The sequence below is a fragment of the Scardinius erythrophthalmus genome, assembly GCF_964197995.2.
Source record: "Scardinius erythrophthalmus genome assembly, chromosome: 17".
Lineage (NCBI taxonomy): Eukaryota > Metazoa > Chordata > Actinopteri > Cypriniformes > Leuciscidae > Scardinius > Scardinius erythrophthalmus.
The window spans coordinates 37,716,536-37,743,121 of NC_138237.1; the positions used below are offsets into that span (position 1 = coordinate 37,716,536).

Here is a 26,586-nt window from a genome sequence, read left to right on the forward strand (position 1 = left end):
AAATCTGGCCATTGTAGTTTTTATGGCGCCGTCAACTATTGGAACGACTCAGACTTCGACTACATTACCCACAGTGCACCGCGATGTATTTGTATCCGATGACGGCCGAGGATGGAGGCAGGTAGGGAATTTATGGTTAAAATAAATACGAAATTGGTCTGCAAAGTATCGATTAATTCCACCGACAATGTTCAGGTGACGTCTTAAGTTATAAAAGCGTCGACAAAAGTCTAGTAAGATCTGCTAGGGATTCTTCCAGAGGAAATTTCGTTACTGAGTTTCAAGTTTTCTCATTGTTCTACAGTGGCCTGTGAATCTCTGACTTACAAATGCAGACAAATAGAGTTTGTTTATTCCACGAGTCCCTGTTGTTGTTGTTGTTGTTGTTGTTCACAGTTATTACTGTATACGTACCATGGTATTTAAGTACCTCGGAGCACCCAGTAAATACAAAGTACACGAACATGTAATTATTATGGTATTACCATTGCTTCATCAGGGGTTCAGGGTGACAGAAAGTGCAAGCAATGCATGTTGACAGTGTGTCGCAACTCTAATCTCTCCAGTTCTAGCCAAGTATGAGAATCAGTTTTCCGAGTATCTAGAAGAGCTTCCTGAAGCCGACGAGCCGGTGTGGATCCTGGGAGAGTGTTACAATGTTAAAACAAGTAAGACAAACCACAAGTTCATAATGCAAAATCAGATCAATATTTCAACACATTCACTATTACTGAATGGGAATTTGCATTATATCAGCTACCCTGCTCTAGCCTCAAAAGCCATATTAGTTTACCTCTAATTAAGAGATTACATTTGGGTTACACTTAAGGTGTCCTATTACAATGTAATTATACAAGTAAGTACTGTGTAATATTAATTAACAACATGTGCTAACCTTAAGGTTTAGTTGCTTGTAATTATGCATCATTTACTGTCATTACGGTTACACTTTATTTTAAGGTGTAATTTTTACAGTGTAATTATACAATAATAATTAACTACTTGTACTTACTATAGAGTTAGGGTAGGATTAGGGTTTGGTTGAGGGTTAGTTGCATGTAATTATGCATAATTTACTGTTATTACTATGGTAAGTACATGTAAAATATGCAACAAGGACACTGTAAAATAAAGTGTTACCGTTATTACTATAGTAAATACTTGTAATCAACTGATATTGGTTATTTTGATGGCCGATGCTGAGCATGGTGATATATATATATTTAGGGCTGTGAAAAGATTAATCGCATCCAAAATAAAAGTTTGTGTTTACATAATATATGTGTGTGTACTGTGTATAATTATTTTGTATATATAAATACACACACATGCATGTATTTATTTAAGAAATATAAATATTTGCAATATAAATATTTTAGATATAAATAACACATTTTTCTTAAATATATACATGCAAGTGTGTGTATTTATATATACAAAATAATTATACACAGTACACACACATATATTATGTAAACACAAACTTTTATTTTGGATGCGATTAATCGCGATTAATCTTTTCACAGCCCTAATATATATATATATATATATATATATATATATATATATATATATATATATATATATATATATATATATTACAGTGCTATGCATAAGTTTAGACACCCATGCTAAAGTTGACTAAAAAGAGGAATAAAAAAATCATCTTTTGGAAATTGAACTTAATGCCTTAATTAAAAAAATGAGGAAAAATCCAACCTTTAAGGACACCAATTTTCTTTGTGAATGAATAATGTATCGTAAATAAATAAATGTTCTTCCTTAAAATACAGGGTGCATAAGTTTGGACACCCCTATGTTAAATTCCCATAGAGGCAGGCAGATTTTTATTTTTAAGCATTTTTTTTTTTTTTTTTTCATTTTTTATTTTTAGGATACTATGCATCCTGATAAAGTTCCCTTGGCCTTTAGAATTAAAATAGCCCCACATCATCACATAGCCTTCACCATACCTAGAGATACTTTCCATAAGATCATCTCTCAATGCAAATCAAACTAGCTATTAGGCTAACTGAAATACAACCATGCCAATCTCTAGGTATGGTGAAGGCTATGTGATGATGTGGGGCTATTTTAATTCCAGAGGCCAAGGGAACTTTATCAGGATGCATAGTATCCTGGATCCATGAAGTAACTGGCCTTTAAAAATAAAAATCTGCCTGCCTCTATGGGAATTTAACATAGGGGTGTCCAAACTTATGCACCCTGTATTTTAAGGAAGAACATTTATTTATTTACGATACATTATTCATTCACAAAGAAAATTGGTGTCCTTAAAGGTTGGATTTTTCCTCATTTTTTAAATTAAGGCATTAAGTTCAATTTCCAAAAGATGATTTTTTATTCCTCTTTTTAGTCAACTTTAGTATGGGTGTCTAAACTTATGCATAGCACTGTATATATACAGAATGGCTCTTTTGCCATTCTGAACGTTGTATAATGCATTAATTTCATGTGAACGGAAGAGAGGCTCTCGGGAACGCGTGTAAACGTCACATCCTAATGATTCTCCCAGCAAAAACAAAGTCCTTCACGTAAATATCAGTCTACAGGCTTTCATAGACAACCTAGGAAGTCATGGAAGGTCTCTTTTATTTCATTTGGTTACAAGCTGTTCACACAATGGCAATCAAAAAAGTGATTAATACATTAGAATTCTTACATATAGCCCTGTAACAAAAAGGGAGTAAACACTGTAAGCAACAGTGCCCTCGCGGATCTGGCAACTCTGTTTGGCCGGGAAAGAATTAGGGATGCACCGATTATAAACTGATTTTAAAGCCATCATGTTGAACAGTGCGCATCTGAAGAGTCTCAGCTGAAGGAAATAATACATTATCAGCTTTAATATATCTGCCAAATCTTCTTATCAGGCCGATAACGATAATAGTCAAAACTAACATATATCAACCGATACCGATAAGGCGTCCGGTATATCGTGCAAAAAATAGCAAATATATATATTCTCAAATAAAATAAAGCGCTGGATTCTCAGCAGTGTCGAAAATAAAAGTCACTTATCAGGAAAACAGAAAAACAAATCGGCCGATAATTATCGGCCAACGAATAAACGTATAACAAAGACACTGTAAAATAGTGTTACTTAAATCCTTAAGCTAAAACGAACATCATTGTGTCTCTTCCAGAGAAATCAGAGCTGCTCTCGGACGTGCGATCGCGGCTGTGGTTCACATACAGGAAGAAGTTTTCTCCTATAGGTAAGTGGAGAGGAAACTAGTGGATCTGATTCAAGCCAGGACTGATTACAGGACGCTCAGTGTGTCCGAGTGCAGAGAAGTGTGTCCGGGTTTCTTTTTAGCTATATGTATTTTACATTTACATTTATGCATTTGGCAGACGCTTTTATCCAAATTGCATGTCAAGGTACACGTTTACATTCTCATCAGTTCTTGGGAATTTTAGGAATGTTGTCTAATGTTCTACTTTTCTACACGTCTCTTCCCCATGTCGGACGTGTTGTTTTGTGAAGCACTTTGGTCGGCTTCGGCTGTATATATTGTGGGTGAACGTGATTTCACCAAGTACCACATGTTCCTGGATCAACATCTTTGTTGATCCTGGAACAACTTTCCAATCAACCAATCAGATTAGAGGGACAAGTTTACAGTTTATGTCAAGTTTAGGCTTAGACCCAGGGTGAGGTGCTTCGACATCAGTGTTATTCACCTCTGATTTTAGGGAAAAGTCATGGATAGGGTTAGGTTTAGGGGTAGGGATCGGGTAAGGACTACATTTTGGGACAGGAATGTTATTCCAGGATCAACAAAATATGTTGCTTACTCGGTGAGCATATAGTGTGCTGTATAAATACAGGCTGAGTGTGTCTGTGTCCGCAGGAGGAACGGGCCCTTCGTCGGATGCGGGATGGGGGTGCATGCTCCGCTGTGGACAGATGATCCTGGCGCAGGCGTTGGTGTGCCGGCACCTCGGACGAGGTGAGCAAACGCCGCACAGATCGTAACGGCTTACGATAATAGTGGAACTGTCGTTTTAACGATGTGCGATCTGACGTTATTGAGTATCAATATCATAGTGTTAACATCACATGAAGACGCCATTTTTCTCCAAGTATCAGCATGGTTATGGTTACAAATGTGATATTAATTTTATACAACAGTCAATAAACAAGAAGTTAATAGATGTCTCCCAGATTGGTGTAGAGCTGAAATGGGTTACGCTAATATTGTAATTGTCATTACATTGACATTAAATTAACATTATATTGACATTACATTGATGTGCGATCTGACGTTATTGAGTATTTCTCTCACTTTATAAACACACTAGAGAGTGCAGTGTAGTCTAGTGGGTTAGACTAGTGCGTGATTAATCTATTAAAATGCATTTATAATGCGTCAATATTCAAGATAAGGGGCTAAAATACCTCTATATGTCTTTTATATTTATATCCTTTAATACATGAAGATGCCATTTTTCTCCAAGTTTCAGCATGGTTAATGTGATATTGATTTTATACAACAGGGTCGAGTTGCACCAGCCGTTCGTAAGTTCTTTCTTAAATTGGAACGTGAAGTCCGCACTAGAGGCTTAGTAACTACTAGCTAGTTTGTAACTAACTCTGAACTTTATTCTGTTGCAGCATTAGTTCGTAAGGCAGAACGTAGCCAGTAGGTCGTAAGCTCTGCGTAAAGTAATGCGTAGTCTCATAATATGACGTTTAGCCTCGATGATCCAGTAGCAGCCTTCAAATACGTGAGCAGATGTTGTGTTGATATGCCGTGAATTTCAGTTTATCCTTCATTCTTTTGCCTCACGTTACTAATGGTAAAAATAAGTTTCCATTAAATACGATAGCCTACTTGATCATGAATAACATGAGTGTTTTTATATGTAAATAACATTCAGAAACTGCATTTGAATTGAAATTAATAAGGATCAATAAATAAATATTGATACAAAAAACATAAGAAATTACGTTTATTGATTATGACTGATATTTGACATGCACATGGACCGATGCACACGGCGGCGGGCTGTTCAGGACAGGTTCGTGTTAAAAAGCCGCTAACAAAGTAATCTTTTCACATACAGTAATGTTCTCTCTCTTAAAATGTAAGCGAGTATAAATGTCACCATTATCATATGTCTGAAGAATTGAAGTCTGTCAGGTAAAAGAAGAGCTTATTGATGCAGTTCAGTCTGTCTGATATTTTATTCCATCCATTACTCCTGATCGGAGGCTGCCGTAAATATTTAGTTTATACGTAGAGTTACGCTTCAACTAAGTTTAATGGTGCAATGCAAAAATATTTAGAAGTGCGCAAGTCGTAACTTAGTGTCCATTTACGTCAAAACTAGGTTAAGTGTAGACCTGAAACGGGTTACGCTAATATTGTAATTCTCATTACATTGACATTACATTGTAATTTTCGTTTTAGCGATGTGCGATCTGACGTTGAGTATATCCCTCACTTTACAAAAACACTAGAGAGTGCACACATACATACTACGTGATGTAGTCTAGTGGGTTAGACTAGTGTGTGATTTACTGCGTGATTTACTCTATAAAATGCATTTATAATGCATCAATATTCAAGATAAGGGGCGTGTGTCTTTTATATTTATATCATTTCATATAGTTAAAGTCCCCCTGTAGTCAATCATTTCATCCCTTAAAACTCATCTTTGATGACATATTTAAATGTTTTTTCCTTGAAACAAAATTCTTCATGCCTTAAAATATCTTGAATGTAACTCGACACCCTTGCCTCATTTAGTATGTGCAGTTCTATGAATATGCAGATGAGCCCCGCCTCCACTCACTCACTCAGCTCAGAGATCCACTGGTTGACGATCACACGTTGATCTGATTGGTTACAAGGTAGTTTGTGACGTCAGAAACACCAGCGATTTCAAAGTGTGTTTTTGAGACTGTCTTTGGTTCACTGCAGTTTAAAGGAGGAAATACTCAGCAATGCTGTCGACTTATGAATTTACACATTTGTCTTAAAGCAGATTAAAAACACCACATACACACATAAACAACATTAAAAGCTGGATTTTCCCATTGAGAGTCAGATGCTTCGTCAGCCATTTGAATGAATCTGTTGAATCTCATTAACACTGACTTGCTGCCATCTACTATTTCAAATATCAATATTCAATGTCTTATGTTTAAAACATCAGCACATTATTACAGCATGTGTATCTGCAGTTTAAATGCATTCATGTCCCTCTGAGCTGCATTAAACAGTCTGAGTAAATGTATATAAACGCCACTTCAGATGAAGCTTCTGTGTTTCCTAATGATTATATGATTGATATTGATTAAATGTAAGAATTTTGACACAAAAGATGATGCATACATTTAATTAGCTGGCTTTATAAAGTTAAACATGCCCATAAAAGGTAAAAATCCATTTAAACTGATTGGAAAAGATGATTTCTGTCCCTGCTGTGAACTGACCACCGCTCAGAATATGAAGAATATGCAGAACTGTTGAAGTCGGCTGTTCACGGCAGTCCTGAACCTGGAGAGGCATCAACACAGCAACACACTCGGCAGAATAGCGTCTAATTATCGTAATCGAGAAAATCCCAGAAAATATTGAGATTATAATTTTTTGCCAGTATCACACACCTGATTAGCTGCTACCACGCTACTCATACTGTCCTCTATGATGCTGTATGAAGGGTTATGAACGCCTCTCTGCTTCTCCGCTGTAGACTGGCGGTGGGATCCAGAGAAACATCAGCCCAGAGAGTATCACCGGATCCTGAGCTGCTTTCTAGACAAGAAGGACAGCTGCTACTCCATACACCAGATGGGTGAGGCTTACAGTGCGTGTGTGTGTGTGTGTGTGTGTACAACTATCTTTGTGAGGACCAGTTTGAGTTTTAGACCATTGGAGTGAGGACAGAGAGAGTAAAGTGAGGACATTTTGGCCGGTCCTCACTCTCTGAGAGCCTTTAAAGGCCTGTTTGAGACCTGGTTTTAGGGATCAGGTTATAATGAGGTTAAGGGTCGGTTTAGGGTCAAGGGTCGAGTTAGGCAATTAGTTGTGATGGGTAAGGTTAGGGTAAGCGGCTAGAGATTGCATTGTGTCAATGAATGTCCTCATAAAGATAGATGTACAAGTATGTGTGTGTGTGTGTGTGTGTGTGTGTGTGTGTGTGTGTGTGTGTGTGTGTGTGTGTGTGTGTGTGTGTGTGTGTGTGTGTGTGTGTGTGTGTGTGTGTGTGTGTGTGTGTGTGTGTGTGTGTGTGTGTGTGTGTGTGTGTGTGTGTGTGTGTGTGTGTGTGTGTGTGTGTGTGTGTGTGTGTGTGTGTGTGTGTGTGTGTGTGTGTGTGTGTGTGTGTGTGTGTGTGTGTGTGTGTGTGTGTGTGTGTGTGTGTGTGTGTGTGTGTGTGTGTGTGTGTGTGTGTGTGTGTGTGTGTGTGTGTGTGTGTGTGTGTGTGTGAGTGTGTGAGTGTGTGAGTGTGTGAGTGTGTGTGTGAGTGCTGAACAGCAGTGGTACTGAAGTCTGTGTATTGTATGTGTGTGTGTGTGTGCAGCTCAGATGGGCGTTGGCGAGGGCAAGTCTGTGGGAGAATGGTATGGACCGAACACAGTGGCGCAAGTACTCAAGCAAGTGTCTTTCCTTCTATCCCAAACATTCTTGAAAATAATATTTTGTTGTTACACACTTGTGTCCTTATTTTGAAGAAGTGGTTTTACACATTCCACCCTCCCAAATCCAGTGATCTGTGTTAAAAGGACCTGCTTTTTTACACTCCCAACTTTTTTAAAGTCTCCCTGTAGTCATTAATTGTATCCCTTAAAACTCATCTTTGATCAGCAAAAATACATATTTAAATGTTTTTCCTTGAAAAAAAAAATGTCTTCATGCCTTAAAATATCTTGACTGTAACTCGACACCCTTGCCTCATTTAGTATGCGCGGTTCTATGAATATGCAAATGAGCCCCGCCTCCACTCACTCACTCAGCTCAGAGATCCACTGGTTGACGATCACACGTTGATCTGATTGGTTACAAGGTCGTTGGGGTGAGCTAATGGCCAGTGTGTGTTTGCTTGCAGGAAACTGGCCCTGTTTGATGACTGGAATACTCTGGCTGTGTATGTGTCCATGGACAACACAGTCGTCATTGAAGACATCAGTAAGTGTCTTTTTCTGATTAGTCAAGTCAAGTCATCTTCATTTATATAGCGCTTTTAACAATGTAGATTGTCTCAAAGCAGCTTTACAGAGATAAGCGTATAATTTAAGGTAACAGAGATTGTTTCGGCTTTACAGCAGAGTTAAGTTATTTCCATCTAAAGTTAGTTTTAATTGATTTGGTTCCGTTGCAATGATCATTTGTTATTAAATTAGGGGCCGCTAAGACGACACCATTCTCTCTACACAGACTTTAAACGCGAACCTGTGAGAAACGCTGATGGCGTTCACATGCGCATTTAGAATGGGTTCTATAGTTATGTGCGTTTGAATATACGCAGGTTTGGAATTCCCTACAAGCCAAGCCTAAACAAAATACTTGTCTTTCCTTATAAATTTGATAAGGAATTTTATTTTATTTGTTGCTTTGGGGTAGGACCGCAAGACGAATTTTCCCGACAACGCCTTATCTGTAGAGTGGTAGTGGGATCCTCCATAGGGAGAGACTAGTTGGCACTTCAGCACTGCGTTGTCATCGGTCCAGGTGAAGGTCCTTCGTCAGATCTGGATACGGCCTGGATCCGGCAGGCTGCAGGAAAAACCTTGGGATAAACACAGACACTAAAATTAGCGTAGATGCCATTCTTCTCATGATGTAACGAGTACATCAGGATTTTTGGGAAGTGTTCCCGGTTCCGGCTGACCTAATCTATGCAGCATAGCATTAAATTATAGAAGTCTATAATGTATTATGTGAAAGCTAGGTCAAAGAGATGTGTCTTTAATCTGGCTTTGAACTGACAGAGTGTGTCTGCTTCCCGGACAATGGTAGGAAGACTGTTCCAGAGTTTTGGTGCTAAATAGGAGAAGGATCTACCGCCAGCAGTCGATTTTGATATTCTAGGTATAATCAACTGGCCGGAATTTTGAGATCGTAATAGACGTGACGGACTATAATGCGTTAAGAGCTCGCTCAAGTACTGCGGAGCTAAACCATTCAGTGCTTTGTAAGTAATCAGCAATATTTTAAAATTTATGCGATGTTTAATAGGGAGCCAGTGCAGTTTTGACAGAACCGGGCTAATATGGTCATACTTCCTGGTTCTGGTAAGAACTCGAGCTGCTGCGTTTTGGACCAGCTGTAGTTTGTTTATTAAGCGTGCAGGGCAACCACCCAGTAGAGCATTACAGTAATCTAGCCTTGAGGTCATGAACGCATGAACTAATTGTTCCGCATTTGTCAATGAGAGCATATGACGTAATTTAGATATATTTTTAAGATGGAAAAATGCAGTTTTACAGATACTAGACACGTGACTTTCAAATGAAAGATTGGTATCAAAGAGCACACCCAGGTTCCTAACCGACGACGAAGACTTAACAGAGCAGCCATCAAGTGTTAGACAGTATTCTAGATTATTACGTGAGGAAGTTTTTTGTCCAATAATTAGAAACTCTGTTTTTTCAGAATTTAGAAGTAGGAAATTACAAGTCATCCAATTTTTTATATCCGCTATGCATTCCGTTAATTTTGTGAATTGATAAGTTTCGTTAGGTTTTGAAGAAATATAGAGCTGAGTATCGTCAGCATAACAGTGAAAGCTAATTCCATGTTTCCTAATGATATCTCCTAAGGGTAGCATGTACAGAGTGAACAGCAACGGTCCTAGTACTGAGCCTTGTGGTACGCCATACTTAACCTGTGATCGATGAGACATCTCATCATTTACTGCTACAAACTGATAACGGTCAGATAAATATGATTTAAACCATGCTAGTGCATTTCCTGTAATGCCAACATAATGTTCTAATCTATTTAAAAGAACGTTGTGGTCGATGGTGTCAAATGCAGCGCTAAGATCGAGTAACACTAATAGAGAGATACAACCACGATCGGATGATAAGAGCAAATCATTTGTGACTCTAACGAGAGCTGTTTCGGTACTATGGTACGGTCTAAATCCGGACTGGAAATCCTCGCAGATATCATTTCTTTCAAGAAAGGAACACAGTTGTGAGGATACTGCCTTTTCTAATATCTTTGACAGAAAAGGTAGATTCGAGATCGGCCTGTAATTGACTAATTCTGAAGGATCAAGTTGCGTTTTTTTAACAAGCGGTTTAATCAAAGCCAGTTTAAAGTTTTTTGGTACGTATCCTAGAGACAAAGACGAATTAATGATATTAAGAAGAGGATCTATGACCTCTGGAAGTATTTCTTTCAGTAGCTTAGTCGGTATAGGGTCTAACATACATGTTGTAGATTTAGATGATTTAATGAGTTTAGTAAATTCTTCCTCTCCTATAGCAACGAATGAATCAAATTTTTCCTCAGGGAGACTACAATGCACTGCCTGATGCGATACTGTAGTAGACGGTTGCATAGTTATAATTTTGTCCCTGATATTATCAATCTTATAAGTGAAGAAGTTCATAAAGTCATTACTGCTGTGTTGCTTGGAAACTTCGGTGCTTGAAGCTTTATTTTTCGTTAGTTTAGCCACCGTTTCAAATAAATTCCTAGGATTATGTTTATTTTCTTCTAATAGGGTTGAAAAATAAGCAGATCTAGCAGCTTTTAAAGCCTCTCTGTAAGTAATTGAGCTCTCTTTCCATGAAATGCGAAATACCTCTAGTTTTGTTTTCTTCCAGTTGCGCTCCATTTTTCTGGCTGCTCTCTTAAGGGCCCGAGTGTGCTCGTTGTACCACGGCGTTGGACTATTTTCTTTAATCTTCTTTAAGCGCAACGGAGCAACTGTGTCTAAAGTGCTGGAAAAGAGAGAGTTAAACGTTTCTGTTGTAATATCTAGTTCTTCTAAGCTATCTGAGATGCTGAGATGATGAAACTGATTAGGAAGATTATTAATAAAGCAATCTTTAGTAGCAGAAGTGATAGGTCTAACATATTTGAAACACGGAGTCGGCTTTGCAGCCTTGGCTAAATGCAAATTACACGAGACTAGATAATGATCTGAGATGTCATCGCTCTGCTGCAGAATTTCAACGGCATCCACATCTATTCCGCGTGATAATATTAGATCTAGAGTATGATTACGACGATGAGTAGGTCCTGACACGTGTTGTCTAACTCCAATTGAATTTACAATGTCTTTAAATGCCAATCCCAATGCATCTTTTTCATTATCGATGTGTATATTAAAATCACCAACAATTAGTACTTTATCTGCAGTCAATATTAATTCTGATAGAAAGTCCGCAAATTCTTTGATAAAGTCTGTATGGTGCCGTGGTGGCCTGTATACAGTAGCCAGCACAAATCTCAAACGTGATTTATCGTTTACACTATATATTTTTACATTAAGCACCAATGCTTCAAAAGAATTATATTTAAAACTTGATTTCTTAGTGGTTTTGAAACTATTACTATAAATTACAGCAACACCACCCCCTTTGCGTTTCAGACGAGGCTCATGTTTATAACAGTAATCTTGCGGGGTTGATTCATTTAAAGTAATGTAATCGTTTGGTTTTAGCCAGGTTTCTGTCAAACACAGCACATCTAGGTTATTATCTGAAATCATATCATTAACAATAAGTGCTTTTGAAGTAAGCGATCGAATATTCAGCAACCCAAGCTTTAGCATTTGCTAATCTGTATTATAGCTGTTTTTTATTTGTTGAACATCAATTAAATTTTTAACCTTAGTTGGGTTTAAACGTTTTTTGGATTTCCAAATTCGGGGAACAGACACAGTCTCTATATGATGATAGCTAGGTGAAAGAGGCTCTATGTGATGGGATTTATCTGACCTTGGTGACGAGAGGCCGCTAGCAGACAGTCGGTTTAGCCAGTCTTTCTGCTTCCTGACCTGAGCCCCAGATTGTCATGTTTGAGCTCTAAGACTATGAGCCATATTACTAGAGAGAAGAGCAGCACCATCCCAGGAGGGATGAATACCATCTCTTTTCAACAGGTCAGGTTTGCCCCAAAAACTTTTCCAATTGTCTATGAATTCTATATTATTAAGCGGACACCACTTAGACAGCCAACCGTTAAGCGAACACAATCTACTAACTATCTCATCACTCCTGCGAACAGGAAGGGGGCCAGAGCAAATTACAGTCCTTGACATCGTACTTGCAAGTTCACACACCTCTTTAATATTAATTTTGGTGATCTCCGACTGGCGGAGTCGAACATCATTAGTGCCAACATGAATAATGATCTTAGAGAATTTACGATTAGCATTAGCCAGCACTTTTAAATTTGCTTTGATGTCAGGCGCTCTGGCTCCCGGCAAACATGTGACTATGGTGGTTGGTGTCTCTATTTTCACGTTCCGTGTAATAGAATCGCCAATAACTAGGGCACAATCATTCTCAGTGGGTGTTTCACTGAGCGGGGCAAATCGATTTGTTATGGTAATCGGAACGGAAGAGTGGTTTTTAGATCCGCGACTAGAGCGATCCCTCACTGTCACCCATTTGCCCGGCTGCACAGGCTCTACTTCAGCCAGAACCGACTCATGTAAAGTGTGCACTATTCTATGCGCATCCAAAACATCTAAAGCACTAGCACTCTTACTATCCTCAATTAAAGTTTGGATGCGTGTTTCTAATTCTGAAATCTTCTCTGTCAACCTAACTGTCTCCTTACATTTATCACATATAAATCCTATATTGTCGACAGAGAAGCCTATACTAAACATGTGACATGAAGTGCAAGTGACAATAACAGGACAAGACATTACTCACCGTGTTTGTTGAGTGATTCTTACTCACCTGAGCTTTTTATGAACTCAAAGGCGCGGACGCGCGAGAGAAAAATAAATAAATAAAATAGCTGAGCGCACGGGTGGCGCGTTAACAGGCTAGCGAATTACTAGCGTTTTGTGCTAGTAGTACTAATAACAAAAGCTAGCGATGTCAGGTTAATCTGAGATGTTGGGTAAAATGTAGTAGTATAAACAACTAGAAATGGTAGTAAAATGATGGTTCAAAACAAAGAAATATATGGCTAAGACGGAGCTTATCGCACCGAATCAAACAAACACACTCACAGCAGGCAGCGAGGCAGACAGGAGCAATCGATCAGACAGTCAAACATTAGTCAAGTCACGTTTATTTATATAGTGCTTTATACAATACAGATTGTTTTAAAGCATCAAAATAAGTGTAAATGTTGCAAAGTTCACCAGTTAGTAAACTTGACTTTCAGCTGTATAGTAGCAGTGTTGTTCTCATCCGATGGTGTATGTGCAGTAAAACTGATAATATTACTGAATATTAATTGCACAACTAAGCAAGCCAAAAGCGACAGACACTAGCTGTTTCCATCCACATATCTCTATGCAAATTTTAGGATATTGCACAAAAAAAATGCTTAATGGAAATGCAGAGATGTGCATAATTTCTAAAAATGTGGATAAAAAACTTGTGCGCTCAATCGAGGCGGATACATATTTTTATCCGATAAGACGACATGCACATAAACTACAATGGAAACAAATATATATATATATATATATATATATATATATATATATATATATATATATATATATATATATATATATATACAGGGTGCGATTTGTGAAAAAAACAGAGGGGGGGATGTTTTGAAACATTTTTATTCATAAAAATAAACCATGAGAACATGAACTTCATTCACTGCATTTGCTGCTCTGGGGCCGTATTCACAAAGCATTTTATCTTACCACTAGGAGTACTCCTAAATCGCACTAAAAGATTTTAGCTAGGAGTTTTCTCTTAAAAGTTATTCACAACGCCTTTCAGACCTACTCTTAGCATAGACAGTATATAAACTGGACACAGTGACCCCATAGGTTTCAACGGAGAGAAGTGAAGCACATTAGAAGCCCTCATTTCCTGATTGCCAAGCGTACTGCGCAGACTCAAACTGAGCTTGACGACGTGGATGTGACGTGAGCAGCCTGCCTGACAGTTGTAAGTTTTCTAGTAGCTGTGCCAAACGAAATCTGAACCATTCCCTTTCGAATCTTGCAGAGATGGAAAGCGTGAGTAGAATCTGTCCATGAGCTAGGAGCAGGAGCAACGTCATGACTCTCTATGGCCTTCTCCCTTGACTTTATCGGACTTTATGCCTCCACGTCCCCCCGATTGCATGCGAGCTTCTCTTCCTGTCTCTACGGTAATTTCCAGAGAGTCGCGTGGTTATGACGCAATCGTTAGCCTACTTTTACAAAAACTGCTTCTACGGGGGCATAACGTAAGATACAAGGTAATGGAGCCTTTTATACATTGTCGTGTTTCTTTAGAAATAAACCATGGACAAATGGAGTCTTTAAACGCCTCAGATGTAAAGTTATTCGCTGTCAAAGTGACGCCAAAATGAATGGGAGTCAATGGGATGCTAACAGCAGGTGAAGGCTTGTTAGCCAATGGCGGCTCCCGGGGGTACCTTCAAAGTAATATGAAACGCTTACCCACTGACTCTTAGTAAAGAAAAATGACAACTCCTAAACTAAGAGTGAGTCTTCGTTGCTATGGATGACGTCATTACTCATGCACGATCCTGACTGAAGTGACCACCTTGATTGGCTGATGATTGTAACGCGGGAATGATTCCAAACACCTCCCCTACGATGATGAGTGACAGGTGACAGGTCTGAGAATGCGTGCGCTACACAAGTAGTGCGAAGGACGGAAGATGATGAATAACTGAATAAATAGCCTAAATGAATAAAGAGTAAGGCAAAACAAATAGCCTAGTAGCCTAATGAAACATATGGATTGATGCAATATCTTTGCAACATTATTGAATTAATCTGTCACTATATGTCTCTGCCTACGTTTGCAAAGAGAAGAACATTTTAATTTGATTCACAATGAAACGTTACAATTAGTTTACATGCAATGAGTAGCCTAGTTTTGGTTGTTGTTGGTGGCGTTATTGCATCCCTAGTTATGCCTACAATGCAGAATTTTTCCCTCGTGATTGGACGCTCCTGTAGCCGCCGCTACGCATTTCAAAACATCGCAACGTGAAATGCCACAAAAAGCGGTTTGTGAATAGGTCTTAGTGAGTTAGGAGTCCTCTCGACTTCTTTTAAGCTGTCCCAGACTTAGGTGCTACTTTTAGGGCTAAAATGCTTCGTGAATTACTCTTAGTGAAAAAAATTAGGAGTCCTAAAGTTACGAGTGACACGCCCATTATTTTTAGGAGTTGCTCCTAAATTCGCCAGTTAGGAGCTACTTTTAGCCTTAAAATTCTTTGTGAATACGGCCCCTGGACCCTTTTCATTGTTCCCAGCTAGCTAGCTAGAGTTTTCGCGCTGAAAAATTAGGCTACATAAATATTTAGGCTACTTGGTGACATTCTGAAAAGCCGTACATGGATCAAAGCTAATGGACAGGATCAGATAAATCAGAGTTTAGATTCTCTGCCCGAGCTGAACTTGACCCGACCCGGGCCGGGCCCTTGATCCAGCACTTGTGTTACAAAATGCAACACGTCACGTGTCATGTTCAGCGTCTCCTCCACTCGCACGCATCACACCGGGCCCGGGATAATAAACTTTAAAAATATTTATTTTGTTTAAAAAATATTCTATATTCTAAAACCTTGTTGAATTAGAGTTGTAGCCTACTAGGCCTACTCCTCCTAGGCCATCCAAAGTTCATTCATGTTTATTTTCTGTGTTCATCATTGTCCAAGGTTTTTTTTTTTTTTTTTTACATTTCTTCATTCGGATCCATTTGCGATCCATTTCATTCTGAATAAACAAACAAGACAGTTACCATGATTTGTCCTTGTTGCATTATTAATTAAGATAATAATTAATAAATGCACGCACAATTATCCGTGAACTTGATAAATGTTGCAGATATGTTTTACTATGCACAAACAAATGCCTTTCAACTTGTGTGTAAAATTCAGAAGCAGTAAATGAATGTGCAGAAATTTGTACAGAGATTCTGTAGGCCTACTATGTGTTGTAGCCTAGCCATTAAATAATAAATTTAATAAATAAATAACTAAATAAATTTAGTTGCATATTTGTTAAAATATTATAATGTTTTTTTTTTGTTTTTTTTTCATCTATGTTGATTATGAAAAGTGAACAGCACGAAGATAGGATGTGCAGTATATCGGGAGACTTGGAGTGGGTCAGACATGATTTTGACCACTTCATTAATTTTTGTTTTGTAGAAAGCCTTTCTTTAAAGTGAATTTCGTTTTGTATAAATTGTATCTTAATTTTAATACATTTTTCATCAACGAATTGCATGTATTTAAGAAGCAAATATAGCAGACATAGGCTATAGGCTAATCATGGAGGCGCCCGCGCGCCCCGGTCACTTGCACTGCGCATCTCATCATAAATTAACCGAAACTCAGTGTATGCCTCACACAGAGAATATTAAGAAATATATCTAAAGAAAGCTTGAAATGTCTTTAAACGAAACAATTTAAAACGAAAAGAAATAGGCAACACTCTGATGTAATTCATGCATTTCTCCATATATGTGCATTCACTACGGAGATGGCGATCGTCAACTTCATCTTTGCTTCATCTCAACTTCCCTGGCGCCACCTGGTTATAACGGCCCACGTATTAAAAAAAATGTGTGTAAAACTTCTCTCTCTGGACGGGTTTAAATCGGGCTCGGGCTCATGATTACAGTTAACGTGTCGGGCAGGGCCGACAAAGTCAATTCGCCTCATTCGGGCTTCGCGTCTACCGCGCCGCAGGACCTCTAGACGCGCGTAAACGCGTCTTTACATTGAAATCACTCGCGCCAGAAACTCAAGAGTGAGTGAGTAATCAAAAAACCTTTGCGTTTAGTCTCAATTGATTAAAACACCGTATGTGTAACTTCGGCCATTCTCAGTGGTGTGACTGGGACACTAACCCTGCTTGTCATCATAGAAACAGATAATCAGATTGTGATTTTTATTCCCGCTTCAGTAATATGCTGAATATACGGCGTAAAAAAAGACCTGCAGCCGTCTCGCAAGTGTTGATAGGCTATTACTCGTGAGGTGTAACCAATCATATAGCGCCGTGGGCGGGAAATTGAGCAAGTCTTCAGAGTGATAGAGGCTGCGCGGAGCCAGTCAAAGTAGCGCATTTTAAAATAAAATGGAGTGTAATCAAACCACGGATCCGTGATAAGTTTTGTGATCCGCCTCGCCACTAGTGTAGTAGCACTGATCACTTTGAGGGGGGGATAAATTTATCCCCACTGGGGATAAAAATAATTAAGCAGAGGCAGGGATACATTGACCAGAAAGGGGGAAATCCCACGCATCCCCCCCGGCAAATCGCACCCTGTATATATATATAATAAAATAATGATATTTGGATAACTGGAGTAGCCAGCGGACCAATGGCGTCGCAGCGTCTCTAATGTTGGTTTGGTGTTTCTGAAAGTGTGTGTGAGAGTGATTTGGTGTAATTCCCTCCAGAAGCGTCTCACACACACGAGTGTGTTCCCGAACACCAGCATCCGAACGCTAGAGAACACGACAGCGTTTACGGAGTTTCGTCTGACGCTCGAGACACACTTGTTTATGATGGAGGGACAAAGAGCAACTTCCGTTTTTATTACTGATATTTTGTGCCAATTTGCGTCAAGTTTTTGATTTTGTTCTCTTGAACACACAGGATTAAAACACTGATTCATTCACAAATGTTTTATAAGATATTCCAATTTTGTGCATAAATTAAATTCGCAACTTTGGATGGAAACATTGCTAGTGGCAAACCAAACCTCATCAGGTGACAGAAATGGAGAGAGAAAACCCTTGGCAGTTCTCCTCTGGCCTGACTTCATTAGAAAGGCTGACAGGGTCCATTGGTGGTTGCTGAAGTTGATAGTTCTTCACCATTATCTCAATGCTGGAGGGATTGTGGGGGAACACGTGCGTATATGCTGGGAATGTCCCGAAGTGCAAGTGTATTGGCAGGGGTTAAAGGGAAATTAGTAAAGTTTTAGGAAGAGATATATCAATGCACACAGGTTTCCCCTCGGATCAGTTTAGTAAATCCCACTAATTTGTATTGCATATATTATTAATGGCAGCTAGGAAGATATTCACTGTGGATTAGATGAAGGTGCATGAACCTACTGTGACAGAATGGACTCAAAGACTGAAATATATATATATATTTGAAAAAATGACTGCAGATTTGCAGTTAAAATCAGACTTTCGTGGGCACTTATTGAAACATATTTGCTTGAAGGAAATATCTTTAATTTATATTATTGTTTGAACCATGTAAATAATGTACTGGTATGTGATGTATTTACTGAAGTGCTGTCAGAGACAGCTTTTCTTCACTTTTTTGTTTATTTATTTATTTACTTTTCATTATTAATATTATAAGTAAATGTCATGTAAAAGTGTTTTGTTTTGGAAAAGAAATTGGATAAATACACAGTTAAAAAAAAAACCTGACAAATAATCAACCTTAAAGGTGCAGTGTGTAATATTGAGGAGGTTCTGTTGACAGAAATGCAATATCATAAACATAACTGTGTTTTCAGTGGCGTATAAAGACCTTACATAATGAACCGTTATGTGTTTATTAGCTTAGAATGAGCATTTCTCTCTACACACACCGCGGGTCCGCTTACATCCACATGTTTTTTTACAGTGGCCCTGAGCGGACAAACGCGTTTCGTCACTATGTTGTTCTTCATGATAAGAAGCTAAAGCTATATATTCACAATATCGTTTTACTGAATAATCGTACTTTATCTTTGTAAAGAAACCTCATTGCTTAACTGGCTACTCTCTGCTGTCTCAGACGACGACATCACTTCCTGTCGGCCACCGTAACTTCTGTTGGGTGCAGTTCACAACCTCACCACTAGACGCCGCTAAAATCACACACTGCACCTTTAACTCTTCTTGATTCTCTCTTCCACTCTTCTTGACGAGCAGAGAAGCAGTGTCAGCAGCCGGGTCGGGAGTGTGTGTCGGGCCGGAGCGGTTCAGAGGCTCTTCATCTTCACACACAACAGCCCCTGGACTGGAGGCCCCTGCTCCTGGTCATTCCTCTGCGAATGGGCATCAACAGCATCAACCCCGTCTACATTCAGGCCTTCAAAGTATGACGCTTCTCTGATGTTCAGCCCCATGATCTTGATGTGTCATGTGTCACGTGTTTCATATCTTTTTTTACTAGGAGTGTTTCAAGATGCCTCAGTCATGTGGTGTTTTGGGAGGAAAGCCCAACCTGGCCTTTTATTTTATTGGATTTATTGGTGAGTTTTCTCAGTCTTGAAGTTTTGAAACTCTGATGATTCTTCCGCAACAGCCGTGTTTCCACTGTCGGGCCAAACGCGAGTGTGTTAGTGCGTTTCCACGGTCACTTCCAGGGCGAACGAGCGACGGAAGACTTCATGTACCAGCTAACATCCGCATTAAAGACTTTTACAATCATTTTAGCTCAAAACTCACTTTCAGACAGCAGTGAGTGTTTGAATAACTTCTGTTTGTGATCCGATGTGGATTCTGGTCACCGTATAAGGCAGAAATATTTATACGTGATGCAAAAGATGCGCGCTAACCATTACCATAGTAAACGTGGTAAATACAGTCGCTTGAAGAAATCAAGACAAATCATCTAGGCGATCACAATCCTGTATGTATTTTATCTGTCAGTATGCCTCATCTCTTTATACAGGACTGTCTGATATTCATATGTTGCTCTGCATACGTAATAATAATAATAAATACGTCATGACTAATAAAATACCACTTTATTTCTGTGACTAATGTGCAATCTTGACACAAATTGATTCATTGAAGTCAATTTATCACTTATTAGTGTAAAACATTGATTGTTTGGGTTATAAATCTTTAAGTAAACTACAAAAATGTCAGCAAACGGTCGCTTTTATCATGTTCGTTTTGCGATCTCGCTAGTTTCCACTCATTTCTGTCTGATTAGTTTTCTGATAAAACTTCCATTTGTTGGTGAAATGATGAGTTTGTGTGACGTTGTTCCAGAGAAGCGTGTTTCGGGTGTGTTTTAATGAAGCGCTGCGGAGCTTCTGGTCCGAGGTGGTTTTGTGCTCCAGGTTCGAGGCTATTGGCCCCGCCCGCCCCGTTTAACGCCCCGGCTCGCACTGGCCCGACAGTGGAAACGCAGATAATGATTCCTATGAAAATGAATAAAAAAAGTGATGCAAGTGTCATAGAGGCATTATCTTTTGTGCTTCTTCAGATGACGAGTTGATCTATCTGGACCCTCACACTACGCAGCAGGCCGTGGACTCTGAGTCAGGCTGTGCTGTTGACGACCAGAGCTATCACTGCCAGAGGACCCCTCACCGCATGAAGATCACCAGCCTGGACCCTTCGGTTGCACTGGTGAGAGATCAGACTCTGTGTGCTTCCCTTCAGCCTAACCTCGTTTAGCACCAAGATAAACCATGGGTCAAATGTTTGAAATGTGTCATGGTTTTGAAAAACTGCACTAAGGCCCAGTTTACAGCTGGTGTTGAGATGCGTTTTGGTGGATCGGATCACAAGTAGACGAGAGAGACACATCCCCGTTTACACCTGGTGGTTTAATCCACTCTCAACCACTTCTTCACAGGAGGGTCTATGAGCGGGTAAATGTGTGTGTTTTCAGATCTTTCAATCTAATGGACAAAATAAGCTCACGCAATCTACATATGAACACGACAGATAAACACACGGAGAGCATCAGCTTTAGTTTCTGCTCTGGCAGACACAAGATCAGCCGAGCGCTGTGAGTGTGTGTTAGAAATCAGGAACGCTGAGAGAACAGTGTGTGTGGCTCGATTTCCCTCTTCAAACACAAACTCGTGTCTCCAGCTGATAGTCTAAACCCGTCCGGCTCGAGCTCTTCTCATAATGTTCACTCGTTATCCAGTAGACGGAGAGAAGACGGTCTTTTAGTGGCTGTTTTGATCACATGAGCGTTTACACTACGAAAGCAAACCGATCGAATGTGTTTAACTCCGTCTGGAAGTGGACGAGCTCAAAGCGCTTTAGACCCGTTTACTCCTGTGTTTAGAGTCGTCCACTTGTGATTCGATCGACTGAAACACATCTAAACACCAGCTGTGAACAGGGCCTTGGTCACCAAGCCTAGGTTTGGGTATTGTTTGAACTGTAGCAATTCTGATTGTACTTTTTGATTATGATTCTTATTGATTCCCAGTTTAAATTCCAATAAGGTAAAAAAAAAAAAAATTGTAAAACATTTAGATATCAAACATATTTATTCTGTGTTTTTTTGCAAAAACATTGAATACCATGAACAAAAATCAGCAGCCTGAACACTTACTCAAAGAACCTTTGCCTATGGTTTTAGGAAAAATACAACTAGCCTAACTAATATAAGGTTCAAACATTATTAAAGACAAGGAAACGGGCAGTAAAAAAATTAGAGCAAATAAACAAATTAGCGATAGCACAAATAAATACAACTGAACAACGTTCAGGTACAGAAATTAAAATGTAAAATAACACTGCATAGTCTTCACTGTATAAATGAAATAAAGATTAATCTTATTAAAGCTACAAAAGTTATTCAGTCGAGTGCAGTGAGTGCGTATCGCCTGCGATAATTAATGCGATATGGCTCAGCTTGTCAGTGAACTACGGCTCTGTGTAGTGAATGCCGCTCCATCTGAAAGCAGGTGATGGCGATTTACTACTAATCAAGGAACCGGCTTTACTGACGAGATGCGCCTAACAATGTCATGCGATATATCGCCCAGCCCTAGTTTTAATGAACATTAATGACACAGACGGCCGCAGGTTTATTAGGCTGCTGTCCCTTTAAGAGCTGCACAGATCCAATACACTGATACACACGTTCTCTTTCTCAACTGTTTACGGTCACTTAAGACAAATCTGACTGTGATTATGAGGATATTTTGACATCATTTTGTGTGTATTTCCTGAAAAGGGAACTCCAGTAGGGAGTCATCAGACCGGTTTCAAAATAATGAGAATGGCACAGAAACCGTGAATCATGGGAAAAGTACAGAAACATTGAGCGATATTACCCAGAATAAAGGTGCAAACTTGGCAGATCAGTGCCCAAATTTATTTAAAATGCAATATTCAATTCACTTTTTTTATAGCGCTTTCATAATACACAACAATTCAAAGCAGCTTTACAGAAAGTGCATGAGTTCACAGTACAGTACGGTAGATACTATGAGCTTACTGAAGTAATGAATACTTGTTTGTTAAGAAATGATTATGACATATAGAAAATTTAAGCATTGATCTAGAAATTAATCAAAACTTGCTAAAGTGAAATAAGAGTACCTAAATAGTAATATTTAAAAACAAAAACTCATCTAGATCATTTAGATCAGAGATGATGATAGATTTGGCCCATCAATGTGTGTTTGTTGGTTTGTTGTTGTTGATTTTTTGCAGTGAAATGTAGAAAATAGAATTTTTTTTAAATGTGCATTTTAATATAATACAGTTAGATATAATGCAGTTAAATACAATTTTTACTTTCAGCCCACGTCCCTCAATCAAGCTGGAGTTTTGTCCGTTCTTAAATGTTTGGGCACCTTCTGTTACACGAAGTAAAAAAAGAATCAGAATATTGATGTTTGATAAAAAATATTACAAATATCATGTAAAGTTATCAATCAAAACTTTTATTACAGACTCAAGGTCCACATCTTACCACAACAATACATTATCATTAATATTATTCTCAGATCTTTTGCATACTGTTGATTGTATTTTACACCCCGAAATAAAAGTATGTACAACTGTCAGAATTGTAATTGAGAACATATCGCTTTAATCAAAGGCCCGTCTGTGCTTATGTGTGAAAACATTCAATTCACGTTTATTTCTTTAGCGCTTTTCATAATATTCATTTCAAAGCAGCTCTACAGAAAATGCACGAGTCCACATTACAAAACATAACGAGCCTGTGAAGTATTTATTTGCTGAGACCATTTCACTTCCAAGCGCTTGAGTGAGAGATTGAGCCTAGCGTTCTGAGCTCCAGATGGTGGAGTGTGTTCAGGCTTGGGTCTGAGTGGCCAGTAAACGTGTGTGTGTGTCCCTAGGGTTTCTTCTGCAAGAGCGAGGAGGACTTCGACAGCTGGTGTGATCTGGTTCAGCAGGTGAGACCGGCACGTCTGCTTGCTGGCTTCATGCCTTTAACTTGCTTTTAATAATTCTCTCTGATTTCAAGGAGCTCCTCAAGAAAAGAAACTTGCGTATGTTCGAGCTGGTGGAGAAACATCCCTCTCATTGGCCTCCGTTTGTTCCTCCCACCAAACCAGAGGTTCAGACCACAGGAGCAGGTAATGTGTCGGATCTCCAACCTTTGGCCCCGGTCACACACGGTATTAAGAAGCGTTTACAATAACGATACAATGTTTAACGGTACAAGACATTAGGAAAATATGAGATACGGATGTGCGTCACATTACATTGTTGAAAATCATTTAGTAGCTGATCCTTGCCTTGATTTTTAAATAAATAAATCAAATAGTATAACGTACATTTCAGAGAGAGTTTTTCTCAATCTTTTCCACTGGCCAAATAGTATTTTTAATTGCTTTATATTTTTATGGAAACAGATAGGCCTTATTGTGCATTATTGATCACTATTGCGTGGAAATATTTCTGTTCTGCTATTATCATGTGCTAATCAATCCTCGCTGTCGTTAAAACGTTAAAGCACAGCATGCCACAGGAAAAGTGTTCAAAAGCAGCGCATCCACGACAAATATTTATATTTATTAGAATCTAAAATATGTTGTAACTTCTTGCCTCAGTAATGATTTCATGTAATTTAAGTGCTTAACTCCATTCATGAGAGTGACTAGATTTAATCTAAATGTGTATATCACAGTTTAAATCATTATTTTATGTATTTAAACTGTTATCGTGAACATGCACTGTATTTATTAGGACTTCATCGGTCCCTCAGATCACCATCGTGTCTCCTAAATGTTCGTACGCGTGGGTCAGAGTTTGGTGCAGGTGCCATAGACTGTAAAAAATATGGACAAAGCGTCTGTGACGTCACCCATAGACTTTCTGAAGAACGGGTTTGAAGCCGTTTATGGGGGGTATGGGCGGCGCCATCTTGGAAAATCTTGGGAAATCCTAACCCCGCCCACCTTCTGACGCAGCGCACGTCACTCAGCTCGCTCTGCTACTCCGGTTATCTCTGCGTATATTTCAGGCAACGAAATATGTTATAAACCATACTAACTCTTTTCGTTTTCATTTAAAGAAATCTTAAACATTATAGCCACACAAATGTGGTTCAGGCAACGCATATTGATTATATTCACTGCACATAACGTTTGCCTATTTATAAAAAAAACTAAATATAAAACACAAACCTGCCTCTTTTCGTTTTAAATATAATATAAAAATATGAAACATTTTAATATGGTCCAGGCAATATGTGCATTTGTACTAAACAACAGATGTTGCAGTAAACAACATTACAGATCATCTTCGTTGTATTAAAATTTAAAATGACAAAACTCAACCCTCTTTTTGTGAAATTTCAGTTTTATCAATATTAGCCATTATAAAAGTATAAGTAAAAGGTATAAGAAGCTATACAAATAAAGCAAACAATTCAGTCAAACATACAAAGTCAGCGCTCTAGTCTAACCATACAACGGTAAAGTTAAATACTTATAAAGTTATGAAACTTCCCCTCAGCCAAAACGATTGCCCAGGGAAAAAAATATAGATTCACGAGACCAAAAATCGCCCATTAGATATACACAAGACGAATTATATCTCATATTTAACCACTACAGAGACGCCAGAGTCAGCGGCAAACGTCAGAACGACTAGCCGAGGAAAGGCTGTCCCAGGCGGGGTTCATGAGCGCTGAGCGCCCGGTCATCGCTGGATCTCACAACTGGATACAATTTTCATAAATCTTTATAAATAAACCACAGATTTGAGCTTTAAACATCTACATTCTCGCCTGAAAAACTCTTAAAACTACATTTCATGATACAGAAACAGTAGTATTATGTCAACTGTATTAAAAAATGGCGCTTATGTTGTCATTCTCCGTGGCGCTGCCTTATCAGCTGTCAATCAAGCTGTCAATCAAAGTTAACCACGCCCTTATTTGTCATACATTTTATATCTAAATACGATCTAAACTAACGAGTTAGAAAAAAATTCACCCCCCTCACAGTTGTCAGGCACTCGGAACCTATCGAAAAATACAATAAAAGTCCATGGGACCAACCTGTAAAAACATGAATTTATGCTGTGAAAACGGACATTTTAACATGGGGTCTATGGACATTTGCTCCCTTTTGGGACCTTCCTCTAGCGGATTTTCGATGTATTGCAGTTTTTCGCACTTCCGGGTAGGCTTCATTTTTCAGATCAGAATGTTGCCGCTTGACAGGTGCGCACATTTTCCCGTCAGTTTGGTTTGTATAAATCATAACATAAGCGTGGAAGTGGCATACGGCTCTCACAGGGCCTGTTCTGTGTCTCCCTCGTCTACCTGTGATCCGATCCACCAAAACGCATCTCAATACCAGCTGTAAACTGGGCCTAAGATACTCTCAGACATGCTAGATAACTGTGGCAAAGTGAATTTGTGTTTCATAACTCCTCTCCTAGAGTTCATCGAGTCTCCAGACAAGCTTTTCGAGTCGGAAGAGGAGTTCGAGATCCTAAACGTGTGATCTCGGGCCGGTCGGGTGTCTGAAGCTTGTCTCCTCTCCACAAGTGCCTCAGATCAACACCAAGCAGAAACACACAGCAGAAAACACACGAGCTCGTGGAAACAGGAGAACACAACAAGCCAAGGATCATCCCGCAGCGACTCCTTGTGACGTCAGCCTCATCCAGAGGCCACAGAAACAGAGCTTGACCAGTTGCATGAACTTTCTCGTACTGTACGACGGAGTGAAGGCTTTCGTGAGGATGATATCTGTACAGCCTCAACACACTCTTACCTCCTGACGGCAGGAGATCGACCATATGCACAATAACACTCAATCTCTAATTCAGTGTTATATGAGAAAACCTTACTGGTTCAAAAAAAGTGCCTCTATTTGACATATTTATGTTTTTGACTGGTAAAGGTGATGTTTCCTTTCCTTTTTAATGGGTTAATTATGACACCCACCCCTGCACATCTGTAAATATGGCTTCAAATGAAGATATTTAAATATGTTATCGTGTTTTGGATCGGTCCTATCACTTTTTTAGAACAAATAAACTACCTAATTACGTATCGTTTATTGTCCCGTTCACTGTCTTTGTTCTGAGCAGGACAGGTTGATGAATGAAATATTAATATTGATGTAATATTAATATGTAACGTCTTAAAGAAAGAATGTATTGGCCTAATATATACACACACACACACACAGTATCAGTCAAAAGTTTGTAAACATTACTCTTCTGCTCACCAAGACTGCATTTATTTGATCAAAAATAC

At 38.9% G+C, this 26,586-nt stretch overlaps 1 protein-coding gene across 1 annotated transcript; it reads left to right on the forward strand.

Annotated features, from left to right (window-relative positions):
* Nucleotides 1-72: 72 nt before the first annotated feature.
* On the forward strand, nucleotides 73-26,384 carry atg4a (autophagy related 4A, cysteine peptidase). Its single transcript, XM_081389952.1, has 13 exons — nucleotides 73-121; nucleotides 567-668; nucleotides 3,168-3,239; nucleotides 3,879-3,977; nucleotides 6,730-6,831; nucleotides 7,558-7,630; nucleotides 8,083-8,162; nucleotides 19,059-19,225; nucleotides 19,303-19,381; nucleotides 20,347-20,492; nucleotides 23,204-23,260; nucleotides 23,332-23,443; nucleotides 25,761-26,384. Exons 1-13 carry the CDS (start codon nucleotides 112-114, stop codon nucleotides 25,823-25,825), a joined length of 1,164 nt encoding a protein of 387 aa, XP_081246078.1. The 5' UTR covers nucleotides 73-111; the 3' UTR covers nucleotides 25,826-26,384.
* Nucleotides 26,385-26,586: the final 202 nt, after the last annotated feature.

Coding starts and splice junctions, on each gene's coding strand:
- atg4a (XM_081389952.1), top strand. Junction 3,978..6,729: donor GTGCCGGCACCTCGGACGAG/GTGAGCAAACGC, acceptor TCTCCGCTGTAG/ACTGGCGGTGGGATCCAGAG. Junction 23,444..25,760: donor GGTTCAGACCACAGGAGCAG/GTAATGTGTCGG, acceptor CTCCTCTCCTAG/AGTTCATCGAGTCTCCAGAC.